At 35.5% G+C, this 21,437-nt stretch overlaps 1 protein-coding gene and 1 long non-coding RNA gene across 3 annotated transcripts; one reads left to right on the forward strand and one right to left on the reverse strand.

The window, feature by feature from the left end:
• Nucleotides 1-5,683: 5,683 nt before the first annotated feature.
• PTGS2 (prostaglandin-endoperoxide synthase 2) lies at nt 5,684-15,677 on the reverse strand. Its single transcript, XM_001375908.4, has 10 exons — nt 15,546-15,677; nt 14,963-15,079; nt 14,717-14,860; nt 14,093-14,236; nt 13,471-13,652; nt 12,138-12,221; nt 11,706-11,952; nt 10,719-11,005; nt 9,939-10,086; nt 5,684-9,830 (listed from the first exon to the last, which is right to left on the reverse strand). Exons 1-10 carry the CDS (start codon nt 15,607-15,609, stop codon nt 9,421-9,423), a joined length of 1,827 nt encoding a protein of 608 aa, XP_001375945.1. The 5' UTR covers nt 15,610-15,677; the 3' UTR covers nt 5,684-9,420.
• A 1-nt stretch (nt 15,678) lies between these two features.
• Nucleotides 15,679-21,094, forward strand: LOC103094404 (uncharacterized). Of its 2 annotated transcripts, none has more exons than XR_001627741.2 (2): nt 15,679-15,804; nt 18,048-21,094. It is a non-coding gene; the product is annotated as an uncharacterized LOC103094404 (long non-coding RNA). The 2 variants fall into 2 exon arrangements; XR_461388.2 differs by having other exon boundaries at nt 15,798-16,273.
• The last annotated feature ends 343 nt before the right edge of the window (nt 21,095-21,437 follow it).

Genomic DNA, 21,437 nt, shown 5'->3' on the forward strand with positions numbered 1-21,437 from the left:
ATCTTATAAATATGACATTAATACTTCATTTCCGCTGACTGGAAAGTAGGCTTTGCACATAAAAAAAAGCCAGTGCTCTATACCACTGTATTCTCTGAGGGTTGTGGGTCTGAGCGTATGTGAATTTCACTTAATTAAGTACCCACTATGTAATGGTGCTTATGCTAGGTAGTTGGAATACAAAGATAGTAATAAAAGTTCCTGAATTTAAGGAACTTGCATTCTACTGGTAGCAGAAATGTCCATATGTATGTAAACACCTCACCTCCATTCTTATTAATTTGAATTATTTTGTATAGATTTTTATATTTGCTTTCATGTTGTTCCCCAACCTAATGAAATGTAAACTACTTGATGGAAAATAATTTGACTAGAAAAAGATCTTAAACAACTTGGGAGATGAGAGAAGGTTTCACAAGAGTTGGGATCTAAGATGGTTTTTGGAAAGATGCATGTGAAAAGTGGAGGTGAGAAGCAAATGTATTTTAAGTTTGGAGCATGCCTTGTTACAGATCCACGTGGGTGGGCGATGGAATGCCCAATGTGATGAACAACTACAGTACAGTCCTACTCTGTCAAGGAGTATAACCTGACAGAAGACTGAACAGGTAGATTGTGGAGGACCTTAAATGGCAGATTAAGGATGTTGTATTTTATATCAGAGTTCATAAAGGCTTTTAGATTTAAAACTGAATTTAACATCTTCCTTAAAAAAATGAAATCAGTTGATGTTCCTTTTGTTCACTTGGCAAGGAAGTAGGAGGGGATGGAATCAGAAGCCTTATTGAAATCTAGAAATGTTACATATATTTCATTTCTGAATCTAATAATGGTAACTGATGTTTAAATAGTGCTTTGGGGATTGAAAAGGTTTATGAACATTATTATTTCATTTGATTTTGACAACAATATTAGGGTTTTTTTTTTACAGATGTGGCAACATCAGCTCATAGAATTTAAGTGACTCTTAAAAGCATGAATTCATGAAAGCATGGCCAAATAATTAGGAAATATGTAGGAATCATTTTCATCCATTCCTGACTCCAATTTCACCTCCCTTTCTACTATGCTGCACTGCCTCTCAATCTGGTAGTAGTCCATGGATTGCCCCCTTTCATGTACTCTCTACAATTTCAGTTCAAATCCTGAGGGGTTTTGATGGTAGTTGAACTCACCCTGGTTTGTTTGCCCAGTTCAGTATTAAAAACAAAACTAGGAATAACTAAAATCAGTGCAGGCCTAGGCATTCATATGCTGCCCACGTTAACAGACCCAGGAAAGGAAAACATTGAACAATAAAGCATTTAATCAAAAAGAAATGAATAGTAAGTATTTGAAATCAATAGTAACCTCGCTTCCTAATTTTAGTAAGCAGAGAAAACTCTGTATTTTGATTGACAGAGATTACCTCTTATTTCTTCCCTTTAAATAACCCTTAATATGATGAATAATGACCTTTCATTTTATCTCCAAGCTCCTTTAGGGTACCACAGGAAATGAGCTCTACTAAAACATTCATATCTTAAAAAGTCTTTCTCTATAGTTAGAACATGTTTAGAGAAAGCCTATATTTGAGATTTTCTAAAATCCAGTTCACTCCACATGGATTTGGGTTACATCATCTCCAACCTGATTCTCAATTGGACTTGATTCAGAAACTGTGTCATTTATCCAGCAACTCCTGATAGTGGATATGGCTTCTAACTTGGTTCTCTGTGATCAGGAGCCTAGCAAAGATATTTATAGTTCTTTACATTCTTGATAGGAAGAGATTTTTCCCTTAGCAGTGATTTTACCAAGAGGAGGAATTAATAGTTCACTTTAGCCTAGACTGAAGCATTGCCATCATCATCATCATGTTTATTGCTCCCAATAGCAAAGGTAGGAGAAAGAGACCTGTGTAAAATGGCCAGCTCTGGGCTCTGAGGAGTTGCTGCATAGCAATTCTATTTTTTTTTTAAAGAAATGAACCTATATATAAAAAAAATATTTATAGTAGTTCTTTTTTTGTGACAAAGAATTCGACATTGAAGGGATGCCCATCAATTGGAGAGTGGATGAAGAAAATTGTAGCTTATAATTGTGATGGAATAGCATTGGACTATAAGAAATGATAAGCAGGATGATAAGCATGCTATCTATTTCCAGAGAAATAAACTTATGAACTCTGGATGCAGATGGAAGCAAATTTTTAAAAACTTTATTATTCTTGACTTTTGGTTTGAGTTTTCTTTTGCAACATGGTTACTATAGAAATATTTTGTATGGCTGCACATGTATAATCGACATCAAAGTGTTTGCCTTCTCAATGAAGAGGAGGAAGAGAATTTAGAACTCAAAAATTTAAAAATGTTAAAATTTTTTGTTTATATGTAATTGAGAAAAAATTAAATTAAATTAAATGTAAGACAAAAGAATAAATTAATTTCATTTGTTATTACTTTTTCTTAGTGACTCATGTTGGCCCATAGTGGTCACTACACATTCCTTTCAAGAGTTTGGAACTGTGAGACCTGAAATGAGAAAAGTGGAGACATGTAGCTAATCCTGATTTCCCCTATCCCCACTTGGTTCCCTCACCTCCATTCTTATTAATTTGAATTATTTTGTATAGATTTTTATATTTGCTTTCATTTTTTTCCCCAACCTAATAAAATGTAAACTACTTGATGGAAAGAATTCTCTCTCTGTCTCTGTCTCTCTGTCTCTGTTTCTCTCTGTCTCTGTCTGTCTGTCTGTCTCACATCTGGAAGAGTGCCTGCTTTAATATGGTGATTTTTTAAAAAGGGTTAGTGATTTCTTAATTGCCCAAACTTATAGTCTTTTCTACTCCTCATCATTCTTGATCTCTCTGAGATTGTTGACTATTCTCTCTGCCTGCATACTTTCTCCTTTCTGGGATTTCATATCCCTGTTCTCTCTTGGCCATCTGCTACCTGTTTGACCAATTCTTCTTGGTCTCCTTTCATTGATGATCATCCATATCATACCCCCTCACTAGGAGTATTTCCCAAACTTCTGTCTTGGGATCTTTTCTATTCTGTCTCTACATTCTCCCATTTAGTGATCTCATGTGCTTCCATGGATTTAATTGTATGTTTTCATATGTAGACTTGTATAATTATTAGAACATAAGATCTTTGTGATTATTTCATTATTTTTCTTGGTTCATCTAGTAGATAGTATAATACCTGACACAGAAAAGTACTTAATAAATGCTTGTTGATTGATTAATAATTGAAGTTGGGTTGAGTTGAAAATGATGGGGGTAGGATATATTGTTCAATCTTTAAAAGAAAAAAATCCCCCTCCCTCTTTCAAATACTGTCTACTGGTATTTCAGCTTGTCATCAAGACCAGGAAATTAATAGTCTACAAGAACAATGAACATATTTATGTTGAGTTTTGAAGAACAGGAGAAGAAAGATGTCATTAAATAAATGTATTCAAAGTTAAGTTTTTCCTCCCACTTCAGATAAATGTAATCATAGTATCATTTAGCAGTCCCATAATATAATCTCATAATGTAGAGGAGGTGCCAAGGAATTATTCTAAAAGTCTCCAACAATTTGTCACATATGATACAGTTTTAATGTGTAAAAACATATTTGTCAATACCTAGATTCCTTTATCAGGTACAAACTCCTTGAATCAAAGAAGAAAAAATGTTTTTGGCTGAGATAGTCAGTCACTACTGGATATCCACTGGAGAAGGAAATAGCAAACCATTCCAGTATCCTTGCCAAGAAAATCCCATGGATCATCTGTACTGTGGAGTCATGAAGAGTTAGACGTGACTGATCAACCATTCTGACTACCAGTTACCTTCTTTAGGGTATTAAAAAAACAATTTTTAAAACTAGAAGTACAAAAATTGAATAAGTACTGGAGATTGTGTGTGTGAAGGGTTTTTCTTTTCTACCCTTCTCCACCTCAACCACCATGTCCTTAGAGTTACTGGACTGAGGAGACACAATGCATCTAGTTTAGAACAGAGACATGCCCTGGAAAACAGATAGAGATACAGAGATAATATTTGAGGTTAAAGTAGCTTCAAAGAGTCTTACTTCCAGAAATAGAGAATGATTCCTATGGACTCAGTAATGGAGTAGATTCTGGGAGTTCAATTTTTCAATCCACTCAGTAGAGATGCTATACCTATTGAGAAATGTGTGGGTACTTTGTGAAAAAAGGACTTCTATTCAGTACCAGAAATTGTGAGCTTTGTCACATATATATCTTCTAAGTGTTATTTACTTATAAAACACTTTAAAATCTGAGCCTTTCTTCCCAGGGATGCTATGTGTATTTGTGGAAGGTTGATTCCCCAGGCTTTTGGTAGGAATATTTGTAAAATTTTTACTATATTATTATACACCATCTTAATATAAGCTTTTGCTAAGGCCAATTAAACTCAGTCATACTTGTTAACTGGAAGGACACTGGTGAGGGGCTTTTGAGCTATTATATTAAGGGTAGCCATATATAGGGATTCTCCTAGAGACCTGGATAGTCACCCCCCAGGGACTCACTCAGCTTGTTAGAATGAATACAGATTGGGAGAATAGTACCAGATCGAAGCTAAAATAAGAAGCACTAATCACATGGCAAGGTCAAGGAATTATAGGTGGACAGCAAAAGTGCTCCCTGTAGTGAATTTTTGTGAAGATGCGATGAATCTCACAAGATGGGCAGGTGTGGATGATTTGTGATCAGCATCCAGCATTGGAAGGAACTTTCTGATGACTAAAACAGGTCCATTTGGGTATATATAATGGAGGAAAAATAGGAAGAATGCTGATAGCTTGGACAGTGAGAAGACAACTGTGAAAGGATGCCTCTACGGAAGAAGTGAATGGGTTAGGAAAAGAATTAGGTCCATTTTATTACATTATTTCAGGTGCCTACTTTATTGCCATCTTTGTTCCTTCAGGAGATGGTATGATTCTGTTGTTCATCCTTCATTTTGAAAGAGGAACAGTGACATCATAGGATGACATCTTGCATGTGAATTGGATATAAGTGAGACAGAGTTGCAGAAACTCATCAGCTTCACTCTCTTTTCCAGTCATCCAAGTCCAAGGGCACTATGAAAGTCAGGACAAACTGGCGATGGCCCAGGATGCAGTGGATGACCTTGGCATCTTCCATGTCTGATGGAGTTTTTTATCATTCCCTGGCATCTGCCTCAGCTGCCTTCACAGTCTTTGAAATAAATTGTTCTTATATGGGTAGGGCAGACATCTCCCTGACTTGCCAATAGGACTTCTGGTTCTCCTTGAAGACTCCATGTAAGGTACTCAGGGACAGAGAGCATCTTCATATTTGTCTTTTGATCTGTCACCACAAGCAAATCAAAATACTTCAAATTGAATTTAATTAATAATTACTTAGAAGATGGCGATGGTTATGGCAAAAAAATAGTTTGAGGAAGTGTTTCTATTTCAGTATAATATTTAATTCAGAAAGTATTCTACAAAGTCTTTTCCAAGTATGAACAGAGAATATGAAACTAATGAACTGATGAGCCTCAGCAGAAGTATTTCATCTGAACTCAGGTAAGTAAGAAGAGTTAATTATTTTTTTAGTGTAGCATTAGTTTTTTCATGTATTAACAAGATGTTAACCCAACTTACAATGGGAGGCTTTCTTTTATCTTTGTTAAATAAAGTCAGAGATTCAGTTTTGTTTATTAAACACATGGAAGTTTATTCATGAAATTCATTCAAAAATTTTTAAATAATATAAAAATAGAGACCCTTATTTCAAACATAATTTTAAAAAATAAGTTAATTTAAATATACATTTAAATCACAGAAACAATCGATACATATAATCCCCAAAGACCCATCTGAAGTCAGCAGTCTTGTATTAAAAAATAAAGTTAACAATCAAGTTTCTTTAAAAAGGCAATTCTACAGGTAATGTTACTGGCACTCCTAAATTCACCTATATCTATTCAAAAAACAAACAAAAACTTAAACCTTTATAAAACCCCTGAGTTGTCCCTTACTTTACCATCCCCAAAGACATGAAAGACAACTTGTTTTCTAAATTATTACAATCATAATCTAGCTCTTGCCAGAACAATTAGCACTAAATGTTCACAAGTATACATGGTAGTATCAACCAAAGAAGGTAAAGATCTTGCTCTCATGATGATTAAACGATAAGCTAAAAATTTTGAGTTTGTAGATTTCATCATGCTCAGGGTAGAATGAGGTCTGCTATTGTTTCAGTTCCTTTAGGCAGAGACATGAGAAAAGTTCATGTACTTATACCCCAATATTTACTACCCTAATAAAAGTATACCTCATTTACATAATAAGTGGTTTCCTAAATAAATATATATATAGAATCATATTTTCCAATGCTTTACATTATAATTTCATATGCATTCTCAAAAAAAATTCTGGGCCAAAAAAATTAAATCAGAATTCAAAATCACACTTAGGAATATAATTTAAAATTTTAAATGCAATTTAAAAAATCATACCCAATAATGCATTTTATTAAAAAAGCAATTTTTTATATCCATAACTTTTTAAAAGAGAAAATAACTTCTAACCAAAACAAATGATAGCATTCTATAAATAAAATACAGTACTGTTGTTGTTCAGTCATTTCAGTTGTATCCTGTAACATTTCAAGGCTCCATCTGGGATTTTCTTGGCAAAGATAGTAGAGTAGTTTGCCACGTCCTTCTTCAGCTCATTTTACAGATGAGGAAACTGAGGCAAACAAGGTTAAGTGACTTGCCCACAGTCACATGATAGTAAATGTCTGAGGCAGGATTTGAATAGAGTCTTGCTGACTCTAAATCAGACACTCTATCCAATGTACCACCCAAAATACAGTAGTTATCCACTAGTGGAAGAAAGAGACCTCTCATTTCACTGGAAAAGCATGGAGGACTTCTTTATATAAAAATACATTCAGACTTGGTTACTTGGATCTTCTCTTCTTCCTTTGATTTATTGGTCTCTTCCCAGTTATTATTGGAATTGGTGGTGAAGGTTTGGTATGAATGCAACTCTGTGCCCTCATAGTATAGACAGAGCATTTCATTTTTTAAAAAATCTTCGCCCACCTTGGCTCCAGCTCTGGTCCCATCTCACCCCCAAGCTAAGCTTAGAAAGTCCTTCCTTGGGGATTATTTTGACTTTACTCAAGTAAAGTCCTAAAGATAAAATATAAGGAAGGAAAAAAAGAGACCAAGTAGACCAAACAAGACCCTGGGAATGCAAAACTAGATGAGGAAGACACAAAGAGGAAAGCTTACTTCAGCAATATGGTAACAGGAAGATCGATTACACAAGCACTATTCCTTGCAAATAGAAGACACTCAAGTGTTTGTTCAATGAAAAACTGAATGAACAAGCAATCAAGATGGCAGACGGGAGGGCATCAAAGAGTGTCCAAACTGAGACCACCTGATTATGTAGGTCAAAAAAAGCATTTAAGAGGATGAGATGAATTTGTAAATATCAAATATGCTCTTTAAAAAAAAAAACAAACCCTTACCTTCTATGTTAGAATCAGTATCTATTCTAGGTCAAAAGAGCAGTATGTACTAGAAAATTGGAATTAAGTGACTTGCTCAGGGTTATGCAGCTAGGAAGATTTGAACCCAAATCTCCCAACACCAGGTGTAATAATGACTGCTTATACTAAGTGACAATTTGAGAAAACAAAGTTTTTGTAAAAAATATAAGAACATTCTCAGTTTTTTGCCCAAATCCAGTTTTGTAACAGATCAAGCTTGAGAAATTATCTATGGACCAGTCTTAAGCACATGACATTGTGCTACATATTATACCCAACACTTTGAAGAAATAATGTCCCCGTCCTGCAGGGACTATAATATACCATAATAAACATAACAAAAATAAGTGTTATATATACATATAATGAACTATAATAAAAGTATTCTGCATATTGCTGGTAAAGTAATATCAAAATGAATTTTAGATATAAGGTGATATTTTAAGGCAAATTGTTCTTTCAATAACTTTGCAGCTAATTCCCTTATTGGCCTTGGAATTTTGATATTTCCAGAGGAAGCTACTGCCACAGTTTCAAATAGATTCAAGTGACTAATGGCAGCAAAAGGTAGTGAAAAAAAAAACTCAAAATTTCATCTGCACCTTCAAATCTTGGAATACCTGAGATTGTAAACTGACTCACTCCATGAGGAAATGTCCATTAGCCAGAAAACTTCAAAGGTTTCCAATTCAGTTGTCTGTCAGTCTAAAATGATAGTTTTTGACATGGTGCAGTAGAAAATGAGCTGACCTTGGAGTTACGGGATCTAATTTCTTTCTTTCTTTTTTTAAACCCTTACCTTCTGTCTTAGAATCTATACTGTATGTTGGTTCCAAGGCAGAAGAGTGGTAAGGGCTAGGCAATGGGGGTCAAGTGACTTGCCCAGGGTCACACAGCTAGGAAGTGTCTGAGGCCAGATTTGAACCTAGAACCCACCATCTCTCGGCCTGGCTCTCAATCCACTGAACAACTTATCTGCTCCCCCCCCCCTTTCCCCCCCAGGATCTAATTTCGAATTTTGCCTCTACTACTCTGTGTGTGAATGACCTGAGGCATGTCATTTAATCTCTCTGGATCTCAGTTTCCTTCTCTACTAGATGAGGGAACTGGACTAGAGGAGTCCTGAGGTTCCTTCCAGCTCTAGTTCTATAAGCCTTTGATTTGGATGTTTGGTGTTGCTTTAATATTTTTGGTTCATTATATTTTGTAGTGTTTCCAGGTGATGAAAATTTGGAATCTGAAAACATGTTAGGTGAGCACTTTGAATTTTGAAGAGTTAAGTGCCACCTCTATATCATCTTTATTTTTTAAATTTAATTAAAAAAAAACAAACCCTTACTTTCCGTCTTGGAGTCAATACTGTGTATTGGTTCCAAGGCAGAAGAGTGGTAAGGGCTAGGCAATGGGGGTCAAGTGACTTGCCCAGGACCACACAGCTAGAAGTATCTGAGGCCAGATTTGAACCTAGGACCTCCCCATCTCTAGACCTGACTCTCAATCCACTGAGTCACCCAGCTGCCCCCTATAGATCATCTTTAAAAGGTAGTGTAGTGACTCACAGAGCTTTGCAATATTAATAATAGTGATAACAAAGATCTAATAAATACTTTACAGTTTTTCTTGTTTTAACACAATCTGATTTATCAAGAGGAACCCAAAAAAGATTTTCCTTCTCAAATTCAAGAAGGAAACAATTGTCTTTAAAACAATAAATCAAAATCCCCACTTATGTGAATAATTTCTCCACAACAGGAGTACTCACTACCTTCTGTTACAGAAGATATCAAGTAACATTTGGAGCTTCATGTAAAGATTCATAAATAGATAACTTAAAGAAATAGTTTACATAAATAAATAAATAAATCCTATAGATGTTTACAGTTCAGTTGAACGTTCTTTTAGCAGCACTGTGGGGTTGATGTCATCTAGTCCAGAGTTTGATGAGCTGGCATTGATAGTGGCTGTTTTGGTGGGTTGGGAGTCTTGAACACTGAATGCAGTGAAGGGACATCCCTTCACATTATTGCAGATAAGTGACTGGATAGAGGCTGTTTTGATAATTTCAAAACCTACATTTCCACCAAAAGTGCTAGGCTTCCAGTACTCAGGGGAGCAGATTGGGTTACCCATGAGTCCTTTGAGGGAGAAGGGCGCTCCAAGTTCTACCAGGGTCTCTCCAAAGATGGCGCCCGGACGAGGTTTTTCCACCAGAAGAGCAGGATATAACTCCATAGCATCGATATCACCATAGACAGCTTCCAGCTCAGCAGCCATTTCTTTCTCTCCTGTAATGATAATATTAATTCAATACATGGTAAATGGTACAAACTAGCACTGTGTAAGTTTGTTTCCACCATTCTTGCCACTTAATATCCCCCCTACTTTCTTTTTACCTGTCAGTTCTTCAAATGAACTAAAAGGTTTCAGCATGAAGCGCTTTCGGTATTCATTTAGAGGCTGGTATTTCATTTGTCTACTCTGGTCAATGGAAGCAATGGAAACTTTCTGTACTGCAGATGGAACGTTCTTGCCACCAGCAACCTGTTGAAATAGAATAACATTATAAGTAAAAATATTAATTACAACATAGGTTTATTCAGGGAATATTCATTGTGGATAGCCCTTGACTCAAAGCTAGCTGTGACATTTTCTCAGAAAAAAAGCTCAGGCAAATTTTAGAAGGGAGCCTTAAATCAAGTTGGTATTTTTTTTAAACCCTTAACTTCTGTCTTAGAATGTACACTAACTTGGTTCTAAGGCAGAAGAGTTGTAAGGGCAAGGCCATTGGGGCTAAGTGACTTGACCAGAGTTACACAACTAGAAAGAGTCTGAGGCCACACTTGAACCCAGGTCCTCCCTTCTCCAGGCCTGGAGCTTTTGTAGTAGTCTGAAAGGGGCAGCTAAGAATGAATTTAGATGTTGTAAACTCATAGAAATGAAATCAATTTTCAAATGAGTAATGTTGGTAGTGAGATTAAAGAAAGGTCTTTATAAGAGCTGACCATTAATCTTTTTTAGACCAAACTGAGACTTTTCCACTGATTTTAGGAAAATCAAAGTGATCCCATAGGAAATGTAATTACTTATTGTTATTCTCTGAATTACCATAAGAATAATGCCATAGGAGCATTAGGGATTCTGAAGACCCCAAAAGTTCTTAACCAGTCCCTTACCCGGCCAGCAATTTGCTTGGAGAATGATTCCACCATTTCAGAAACTCCATGTTTCAGTAATATAGAGTTGTTATAGAGGAACTGCTGAAAATTATATTCTTGGTCCTTGATTTGGAAAGTGTCAGGGAGCAGAGGGTGCCAATGGTAAAGGGTGTTAAACTCAGCAGCAATTCGGTTTTGGTACTGAAATTGCTGGTTGAACAGCAGTTCTGGATCAAATTTCAGTTTGAAGTGGTAACCACTCAAGTGTTGGACATAATCTTCAATCACGATCTTAATGGTCTCACCTATTTACATAAAACAAAATTAAACAAAAGGATTAAACCAAAATACTATGAATTTCTCTCTGTGTCTCAAAATGATAAAGATTTTTAACCTTAGGAGAAAGCTTTTGGATGGTTTTCTTATTGTTTTTCCCATCCCTTTTATTTGATGCATCTTATCCTATTTTGCTTAGCCAAATAGAATTGACTCTTATTTAATTCAGTGAGAGACCATTTGGTAGAGGGATAAGGGACTAGCCCTAGAAGATCTGGGTTCAGGTACATTCTCTGACACATATTGTCTGTATGATCTTGGGCAAATAATTTAACATCTCAACATTTGATATGATCCTCTAAATCTACAAATTGGAGAGCAGTGGCTTTGGTAGAAGGAACTTGTACCAATACAAGATGGATTGACAGAAGGAACTTCCTCACTGGGGACTTTTCCCATGCCAGCAAAATCACAGGTCTGGACTGAAAATACTCAGTGAACAAGAATAATGTATCATTATAGGAGAAAACAGCTCACTGTGTCTGTTCCACTTGGATTAATATGGAACATAATATTTTCTTGTAGCATACCCCTTGATTGTTCAAAATAAGCTGAATATATCCTAATATAGGAAGCTAATCCATCATTATTCATCTAAAATACCTTGAAGCAAAAATCTGGTGCTATAAAACTATTACTTTGTTCATATCATTTTCTAGTACAGCTTACCTATCAATATCAGTCTGCTAGTTTGGAACAACTGCTCATCATCCCATTCAGGATGTTCTTGTTTAAGGATGTCACACACACGGTTATGTTCCCGAAGATATATTGTAGCGTACATCATCAAACCTGGAACTAAGCCAAATACTTCTTGTCCAACAGCAAATTTCAGATGTTCAGGGATATGAGGTGGGTAGATCATTTCTACCTCAGTATCTTTCACTAAGGGAGGATATACTTCTCCATCAATTACCTAAAAAATAAAATAAAGAGCTAAAGATTAGGAAGAAAATGAGTACTTAAAGATTAAGATAATTTTTGTAACAGGGAAAATTATTCAGGTTTAGAGGAAATGCCATTTAAAAATTTTAACAATATATCTGTGCTAATGTAACTTTTTGGTTAACATCCAAGTTTTATTCCCTAACCAAAACATACCTGGTATTTCAATTTTCCATCCTTGAAAAGTCGCAGCTTATGTTGTCTATCCAGAGTTTCTCCATAAACATTATTTAAATCAACCTAAAAAATAATTGGGGGAAAAATTAAATCAGATGCTGCTTAAGAGGTTGCCTTTTACTTATAAAATGTCAATTTTGGAATTGTTATTCATATACTTTTATGATTATTAAAGTTGTTAGTCATTTAAATCACTACCCATTAGAAAATATGTATTTTTAAAATATAATGATCATTTTTCTCACAAGAAATTCACTTGTAATAAATAGATCTATAATTATATGGATTAAATTGTTTCACTAATGGAGGCAGAAACCTAAGTCAAGTGTGTTTAATAGTTTTATTTCCCACAAATCTATGAATTCTCAGAATTATGTAGGATCTATTAAATAAGTAAATAAATAAGAAAAGTGCCAGTGACCTAAACTTTTAGAATGATTATACTAATATTGTCACACAGAAAGTCATTTATAGCTATATCCAAATGTTGAATGAAAGTTATTTAAAATATGACATTTAAGGTTCTAAATGCCTTTAGAAGAAATTTTTGGGAAAGTCAAACATTTAAAACTGAAAATACAAGGTCTTTAGGACAAGTTAAAGGAAACAAGTCCCAAAGGCAGAAGTAGGAGATGTGTATAAAAGTTGCAAAGTGGAAAATTTAGGATTGGTATAAGGAAAAAAGTTAAAAACTTTCTAGGACTCAAAGCTAAGTAGAAATGCAAAGGGCTACTTGAGTGGGAAGTGACACCCTCTCTTGAGGTTGTCAAGCAAGGGATGAAAAGTCATTTGCGGAGATGGTCTAGATGGGGTTCTTTTTTTTGTTTGTTTAAACTCTTATCTTCTGTCTTAAAATCAATATTGTGTATTGATTGGTTCTAAGGCAGAAGAGTATCAAGAACTAGGCAATACGGGTTAAGTGTCTTGCCCAGGGTCAAGCAGCTAGGAAGTGTCCGAGATCACATTTGAACCCAGATCCTCCTGTCCCTAGGCCTGGCTCTCAATCCACTGAACTACCCAGCTGCCCCCAGATGGGCTTCTTTTACAGATAGGTGTTAGACTTTGTGGCCTCTGTAATTCTGTGATCATGCTCTGAAGTATGAAAAGTAGAAAAACTGCACTAAGATGGATATCAAAGGAAGAGACATGACAATTATAATAATGGTTACATATATGAAACACTTCTAAACATTTAACTTACTTATACTTTCTAAGCCTTTCAAACAGAGATCACTTTTTTTTTATCAATATGGGCAATTATTGTGATTTCATAGCAATAATTTTCATTTAAATATTTATTCTCTGAACTTACCCCATGTCCTAGACCTTTAGTGAATTCTGGGCCTCTGTGATGGTCTGTCTTAAAGAACTGGTGAGTGAAATGTTGAGCGAAGAATGCAAACATCATATTTGTGCCTTGGGGATCAGGAATAAACTTCCTTCTCAGAAGAAATTTTTCCACAATCTCTTTGGATGTTGGAAGCTGCTTTTTACCTATAAAAGGTTATAATCTCTTATTTTTGAGGAAGCAGCCCTGAATTATTAGTTTTCTATGATACCCTTTACTTCTAAGATGGAAAATTTTATGAAGACCTATAGCATAATTAGCAAACTACATTCATTCTTTTAGGCAATCTCATTAAAACCAGATGATTTCAACTAAGCAGAGTTCAACAAATTATTCACTAAAGTGGAATTTTCCAAAACTTTTGATTCTCAGTTATACTAAAATTTAATCTTATGTTAATGGCTTATGCCAAATGATATTTATCAATTTATATTTTAATAAGAATATAAAAATTGGAGTTGGATGATAGTTTTACAAATATATTAAATAATCTCTTTAAGGTGTCCCCAAAGTCTAATTTTCTAGCTCAAATCTAAATCTCTCAACGCACTTTAGCAAATACATGGAATTTGAGGTTGCATCTTACCTTTTACACCCAATGGAGTTGGGCAGTCATCTCCCACTGGGGGAAGAGCTCTAGTGTAGTATGAGAGGTTAGAAAAAGCTTCCCAACTTTTGTAACCATAGTGAGCATTATATGTTGGTGGACTTTCAATCAAATGTGCTCTTGCTGAAATTTAAAGAGAAAACATACCTCAGCTGTTTCCACAAACAGCATATTTTAATATTTCTTTGTTTTATCTACTGAAACAGTAGTAAATCCGATTTCAACTATTGTAACAGAAAAAACTATTAAAAAAAAAGAAAACTACCCCCCAAAGTTACAACTTTTGAAAATTTTAGGTCAAAGATTTGAATTACTTATAAAATGGTAAAAGATGTTAAAAATGCACTTTTCAAGGTAGGATCTGAACTAAAGGAAGCTATACTTTTATAGAACATATGAGAATAACTCCATTCACTGCTCAACTGGCTCTTAACTGGGATGTTCCAGTCATTTTTTATTTTAAAAGTAGGAAGAATATTTTGGATATTTTATTAAATATATATTTTATCATATATATATAATTCTAGAAAATTTATCTAGTAATCCATAATATCCAAGTTTTCTTTACAGTTGTCAAAACCCTTAAAACACTAAGATACTTACATATCAACACATATCTCATCACGAAGTCCCGAAGAAAGGGGATATTGTTAATTATATTCCACACTCCCTTGAAGTGGGTGAGGATGTAGTGAACTGTGTCTGGAGTGGGTTTCAGCATCAATTTTAGCTTTGTCAGAAACTCAGCTGTGATAGCGGTAGGGGAAAAAAAAGAGGAGCCAATTGAATATTTTGGTTCTCTTCTCTATGAATGATTTCAAAGTTATGGAACTTTAGAAGGAAACTTACGAGTTGTACAATTTTCTCCATAAAATCCTGTCCTGGTACAGTCACATTGGTATCGGTCAATTCCTGTGGTCATACATATGCCTCGGTTTTGACATGGGTTTGAGCAGCAAGGGTTTGCTAAAATGAAAAGAGACTGAATAAGTGAACAGTACCATCAATCCCCTCATCTTTACTTCATTCCTTTGGATAGTATAAGCCAAATTTACAATTACAAACAGATAAAAGAAGTAGTTAAGGGGAAATGGCATTTAATTGTGCCATTTGGAATTGAGAACATCTAAATTATAAATCGTTAGACCAATACTTCTTATGTCTAAATAAAATATCTAAATACCAAGTAAGGGTAAACGAATTTGGTTGAGTCTAATATGTTAGAACCCTTTAAAAAGAAAAATGACCTGCTCCTAAAATTATTTTGGCAACCTGGCTGGCAAAAACAAAAACAAAACGGACGAATAACACCTTCAAACCCATCAAACCAGAGAATATTCAAGTTGCAGGGAACCGGGAAAAGCGGCGGCTAAGAAGCAGTCTAAACTAATCCTGTTCACCTGGACAACCAGGGAGCGTCTCATGAACTCACCCGCTTGACTGAGCGCTAGCGCAATAGACCCGAAGAGTAAGAGGCGTGAGATCCTTTTCATCATCACGGCAGAGGGCGGAGCGATACCAGAAGAGAAAGTCCTCTTGCTTTCCTGTCACTCTAGCTCCTGCTTTTCCGAACTAGCTGAATGCCTGGCGGCCCCTCTACTTTAAGGCAATCAAGCTACCCACGTGACGAGATCGCGATGACTCGCTTCCGCCGGTTGCGAAAGCATCTCTTGCTCGTAGCTGTCTCGTAGGTAAGTGGGTGGTGGGGGTGCCGCACGTCTGCCTCTGCTTCCCAACCCCCATCTCTCCGGACTACAAGCCACCTTTCTCCTTCCCAAATGACCTTTTTTTTTTGTCCGCTGGAGGCAAGCTATGGTCTCAGCTAGTGGGAACCGGGAAGAACCATGCACAGGCGGCGCAGTGACCACGGGGTTGGGGGACGCAGGATCCTGAGGCCATCTGGATGCCCATCTCGCGTCCAAATCTGTCCCCCAGCAGATGTCCTGGAGAGTCCGCCAAGTGTTTGGGACGCGCCCTCAGCATCCTGAGAGGTTGTCTGGGGTCTCAAAGCAAGGACTGAATTTAGGGGAGGTCGCCTTTTCCTCCGGATTTATGTATTCCTCAACTGCCTTGTATGTGTGACCCTGCCTCCGTGTATTGTATATATCTGACAAAAGATTTAATAGCAAAAGACATACAATGTGGCTGTATTGCCTTGAGGTAATATGTCATTTATGTATTCCTTATCTCTGGTAACCAGTTAATATATTTGGATGGTAGGATTCATTTTAATAATTATAATATGTCAAAGTGGAATATTTTCAGAAGTAAATATATAGCATATAAATATGTTGTGCAAAGAAATTTAAGTCTTCTCCCCATTAACAATTTGTAAATATTACACGAAATAGTGAACCATAAAGTATTCTAGTTAATTGTGAGTGACAACAGAGGTGATGGAAAAGTTCTTCTGTCATCTGTCATATCTATATCTAAGACAAAAGTAAGCATCATGCTATAGACGTTTAAATTTGATTCATCTTCAAAGTTAATGCAATCTTATGTAAGCTTCCATACATGTCTCCAACGAATTGTAATTCTGAATTATAACACAGGTATTTGGTTTGAGTGCTAGCATGATAATCAACAAATATTGAACATTAATATTTTTAGGACACTGCTATTATAAACAGGTGTAAATATTCTTTGAGATCTAGTTAAACACTATTCTAGAAATTTAAAATTCATGAAAGAGAGAGGGAGAGAGAGGGAGAGAGGGAGAAAGTATGTATTAACAAAAAGCTTCCTTGTATGGTCCTGCCAGAGTACTGTTATTCTGAGCTAGAACAAAGAATTAATCAACTAGGTATTATAATAATCAATAAACTATTTAGTATCTCTTTTTAAGGCTTCATGCTATGCAATCCTGGCCAGGTCAAGTAATTTCTGTGTTCTAAATCCAGAAGACTATCAGACTATAGAAGAAAAGGTACTCATTAGAATTGGTAGCAAGAATTTTTTCATCCATTTTTCTTGTACTATACCAATGAGATCACAGTTCAAGTCCTTATTCTCTCTTTCTGTTTCTCTTGCTTTTCTCTCTCCTGTTTCTCTTCCCTCCCCTCCTCTCTTCTCCCCTTTTCTCTCCTCCTCTCTATCTCTGATTTTCCTGTCTCTGTTTCTCTTCTATTTTTTCTTTCTCCTATTTTTGTTTCTCTCTCCTTCTCTGTCTTTCCTTCCTTTCTCTTCTCTTCCTGTATCTCTGTATACATACATATGGACATGTATGAGACTGTACTTGTATGTGTTCATATTTGTGTATGAATAGATATGGTTCAATGATGAGAGTACCTAGAACTGTGAAGGGGTGGAGTGTGGCAAGCCAAAATTCTTTGTTTTTTTACTAGAGGCCCAAGATAGAATTTGAACTCCAGGTCATGATGGAAATCCAATGTAATAACTGCTGATGGAAATATAATAAATAATCTAGTGTAATCTAGATCTAACCTCCTATGAAGCAGGAAAGCTCATCTGGAAGAGTGTAATATTAATTAGTCCAGAGGCCAGCATCTCACTTAATACTGGAAAATACTTATTAGTTTTGCATGAAAGGTTTTTTAACACCCTTTTGGAACTGAAACCTTAAGGAATCAGTGGTAACTCTCAAAGATTTGAGACATAACTGTGGTATATTCTCTTTCTACTAAAAATTTAAGGTATAAATTCCAATAAAATTGCCACGTGACTTAAAAGCTAAATCCTTAACTTGTTAAGTAACAGTATTTCCTTAAAGAGACAAAATACAAGTAAATTAATTTACTCAAAGAAAAATAAGACCCAGTACCTAACCTCAAAACATTTAAATCCAGTGACATTTAATCCATACTTTGGCCTTTTTTTTTTCTTGAGTAGCCACTCAAAATAACTTTTATCCAAAAAATCTTTCCAGGGGTCAGAAGTAACTTTCATGATTGGAGATATTTTGTTATTCTAGGAAATGACCAAGAAGAGGAAAAACAGCAAAGAAAAGATTCCTTGAAGAGAAAACTAGATTTTTCACCAAATCAGAATCCAAGATTTGAAAACCAGGCTTTTCAAGAGAATACCTCTGTTGACTAGTAAATTTTGACTTTCATAGGAAAATCATATAGTTAGGTAAATTTTTTTGTGAGGGGAGGGTGGAACTCCAAAAGTTTCCAAAATTTATTGGCAAGATAATTAAACATGTTTTATGTAGCAAAAATGGAAAAATACTGCAAAATGTTGAAAGGGATCATGAGGTGACTCAGGAGCATGAAAGCATCATTGTAGCTACTTTAATATAGTTTGTTTTACTGTTTTATAAGTTGGGGGGGGAGGAAGACAGAATTGCTGTGAAAACTCCAGTTAAATTATGGCTAGAGCAGCTATGACCATATTTTTTGGTGGTGATATTTATGTACTTTTAGAGATGTGTACATATGTGAATATATGTAATCTTCAGACTTCATTACTATACAGATTATCTGTATAAAGTATATAAACAATGTATAATAAATGCAAATACGTGTATTCTATAAAATTATGAACTATTTCATTTATTCAATCTTAGGGAAGCATCCTTGATTTTTAAGGGGAAGCAAGAATGATTCTTGAGAGTTCTATTGTATTTTATTGCCCCATTCTAATTTGTGAACTTTTATGAATTTTCCCTAAGTTACTATGAAGATAATTTTAAAAAACCCTTACCTTCTTTCAGAGTTGATATTGATTCAAAGCTGCAAGGGCTATGCAATTGAGGTCAAGTGACTTGGCCAAGGCACACAGCCTGAGGTCAGATTTGAACCAGGTGTTCTGACTCCAGAGCTGGAACTCCATCCACTATGCTACCATCTTTAGAAGATGATTTTCTAGTGCCTTGAAGACATTTCTTTCATGTTACCAACTCAATATAATTTCATATTTTCAAGCTGTTCATCCTGTATTAAAACTTGCCTCTAATATCTGAAAGGAAATGTGGTTAACATTTATATATTGCAAGATTCAAACTGTGACAGACTGTTGATGTGATTTGACAATAAGATCAACAATGATTTTTCAAAGTACAAATTTGTCTAAATTCAAGTATAGTTTCTTAAGAAATTTAAGTTCAATATTTCTTTTAGAGGGAAATACTTGGAGGGGAAGTGTCAAACAGCAACTGAACCAGATTAAAATTTTGGGAAATATTTGGCAAAATATATAAAAATAGAATAGAGAAAATGTTACTATGTGGTATGCTTCCTTCAGGTATCCTAATATAGGGTTTATTGGCTTTTCATTTCTATTTGAGTTTGACATCACTGCCTTAGGATGCTTATAATGCTACTTCCCAGGCAAAGAGGAAAAATTAAGATCTCTTTCCATATTTCTTCCCTGTTTTTTTGGTTCACTTAGAAATACACCTGGAAGATACTTTTATTGTAACAGGTACCTACATTCATCTAACACAATTGCTACTAGAAGTTTTTTCTATATTATTTACAAATTGACCTTAATAAAAACATCAGCAAGATGTGCTAAGGTTCATAGTAATATGTACTATTTATGTTAACATAAATAGCATTTTTACCTGATTACCCTATGTTCCCTTTCAAGCCTCTGTATTACTTGAGTGCTGTAGTCACATATATAAACATATTAAAAAACGTTAGGGGAAACTAGGTGACTCAATGGATAGAGAGCCAGTTGTAGAGACAGGCGGTTCAAATATGACCTCAGGCACTTCTAGTTGTGTGACCCTGGGTAAGTCACTTAATCCCAGTTGCCTAGCCTTTATTATTCTTCTGTCTTGGAACTGATATTTCTTATTGATTCCAAGACAGAATGTAAGGGTTTTGTTGTTGTTGTTGTTTTTTAATGTTAGCAAACTTCTTTCTGTACGTCCAGTATTATTGTTCAGTCATTTTTCAGTCATGTCTAACTCTTTGTGATGTCATTTGGGGATTTCTTGGCAAAGATATTGGAATAGTTTGCCATTTTCTTCTCCAGCTCATTTTTGATTGAATGCAGATCTTCCTGACTCCAGGCCTAGTATTCTATTTACTACACTGACATCTGCCTCAGCTCTCTTTTTTCCTCAATTTTCTCAATCTTCTTCATTTTAAACTTCCTAACTAAAACCCATTATAATGTTGTTGTTTTTTTCTATAACTAAGTTTATTGGCTACTCTTCAAATCAATTCAAAACCCAGAGTAAGTCAATCAGTCAATCACCAGACATGGCAAAGCTATCAATGCCTGCTAAAGGAAGATAGATTAGAACATCAGTAGCATCAAGGAACTGAATTAGTTTCTCTCTCTCAGTCTCTCCCCTGCCTTTTTCTGTCTTTTTCCCCCCTTTATTTCATGTGGTTTGATTGCCTCTCTTCCTCTACCCCTCACTCCCACCCCAGAAACCTGGGGCAGTCTTTTTTGGGGAGCAGGTCTGCAGACTGGCACCTCCATCTTTATAAGCATCCTGCTGAATGGATTTAATTTAACATGATTACAGAAGGTGAATCCCATATCCACTTGTAGTTCTCCATGTCTAAATGCCCCCAGGTGTGAGATTCTCCAACTCATAACAGAAGCCAAAGCCCCTTTTATCCTTTCCAGTTTTCTTATTTCTCACTTCCCTCAATATATTTGGTGAATCAGTGACACTGGCTTCCTTGTTCCTCCTAAATGACACACTGACAACTGAGTATTTTAACTGGCAGTCCTGAATGCCTGTAACTTTCTACCCTTCTCAGCTTCTAGCTTCTTTGGCTTACTTTCAGTCTCAGCTAAATTCCTAGCTTCTGCAGCAAGTCGTGTTCAGTTTTCTAATCTTACTGTCTTCCTTCTTTATGAGATGATCCCCAATATTTCCTGGATATATCTGCTTTATACATAGCTGTTAGCATGTTGTCTCATCCATTAAATTGTCTCACCAATTAAATCCTTGACGATTATTAATATTTTTTGTCTTTTCTTTGTATCTCCAACAACCTAAACCCTGGCACATAGTAGACAATTAATAAATAAGAATTAATTGACTCATTCTGAATCAGTTTTCTTAGTCCACTGGTATCATTAAAGGTTTTGTGTAGTACCCATACTATATTATGGATTCTTTTGGGCATGCATTGTGTCTTGTGCTCACAACTCTGACCTGTTGATAAATCATAGACATTTGGTCAATGCTTCATTACCTCTTTCTTACAGCAACTTCCCCAAGGAGTTGTTGTCACTTCCACTGAGTAACCTACCAACCTGAATACATTGCACAATATGACTATACTCGTACTCTCGCAGCTAAGAAGGTTACTGATTTAACTTTCCCTTCAGGGAAGGTAGTGATCCCCTCTATAGAATATTTCTTGGTATCTTTGTAAATACCAAT

This window comes from Monodelphis domestica, chromosome 2, assembly GCF_027887165.1.
Source record: "Monodelphis domestica isolate mMonDom1 chromosome 2, mMonDom1.pri, whole genome shotgun sequence".
NCBI classification, from domain to species: domain Eukaryota; kingdom Metazoa; phylum Chordata; class Mammalia; order Didelphimorphia; family Didelphidae; genus Monodelphis; species Monodelphis domestica.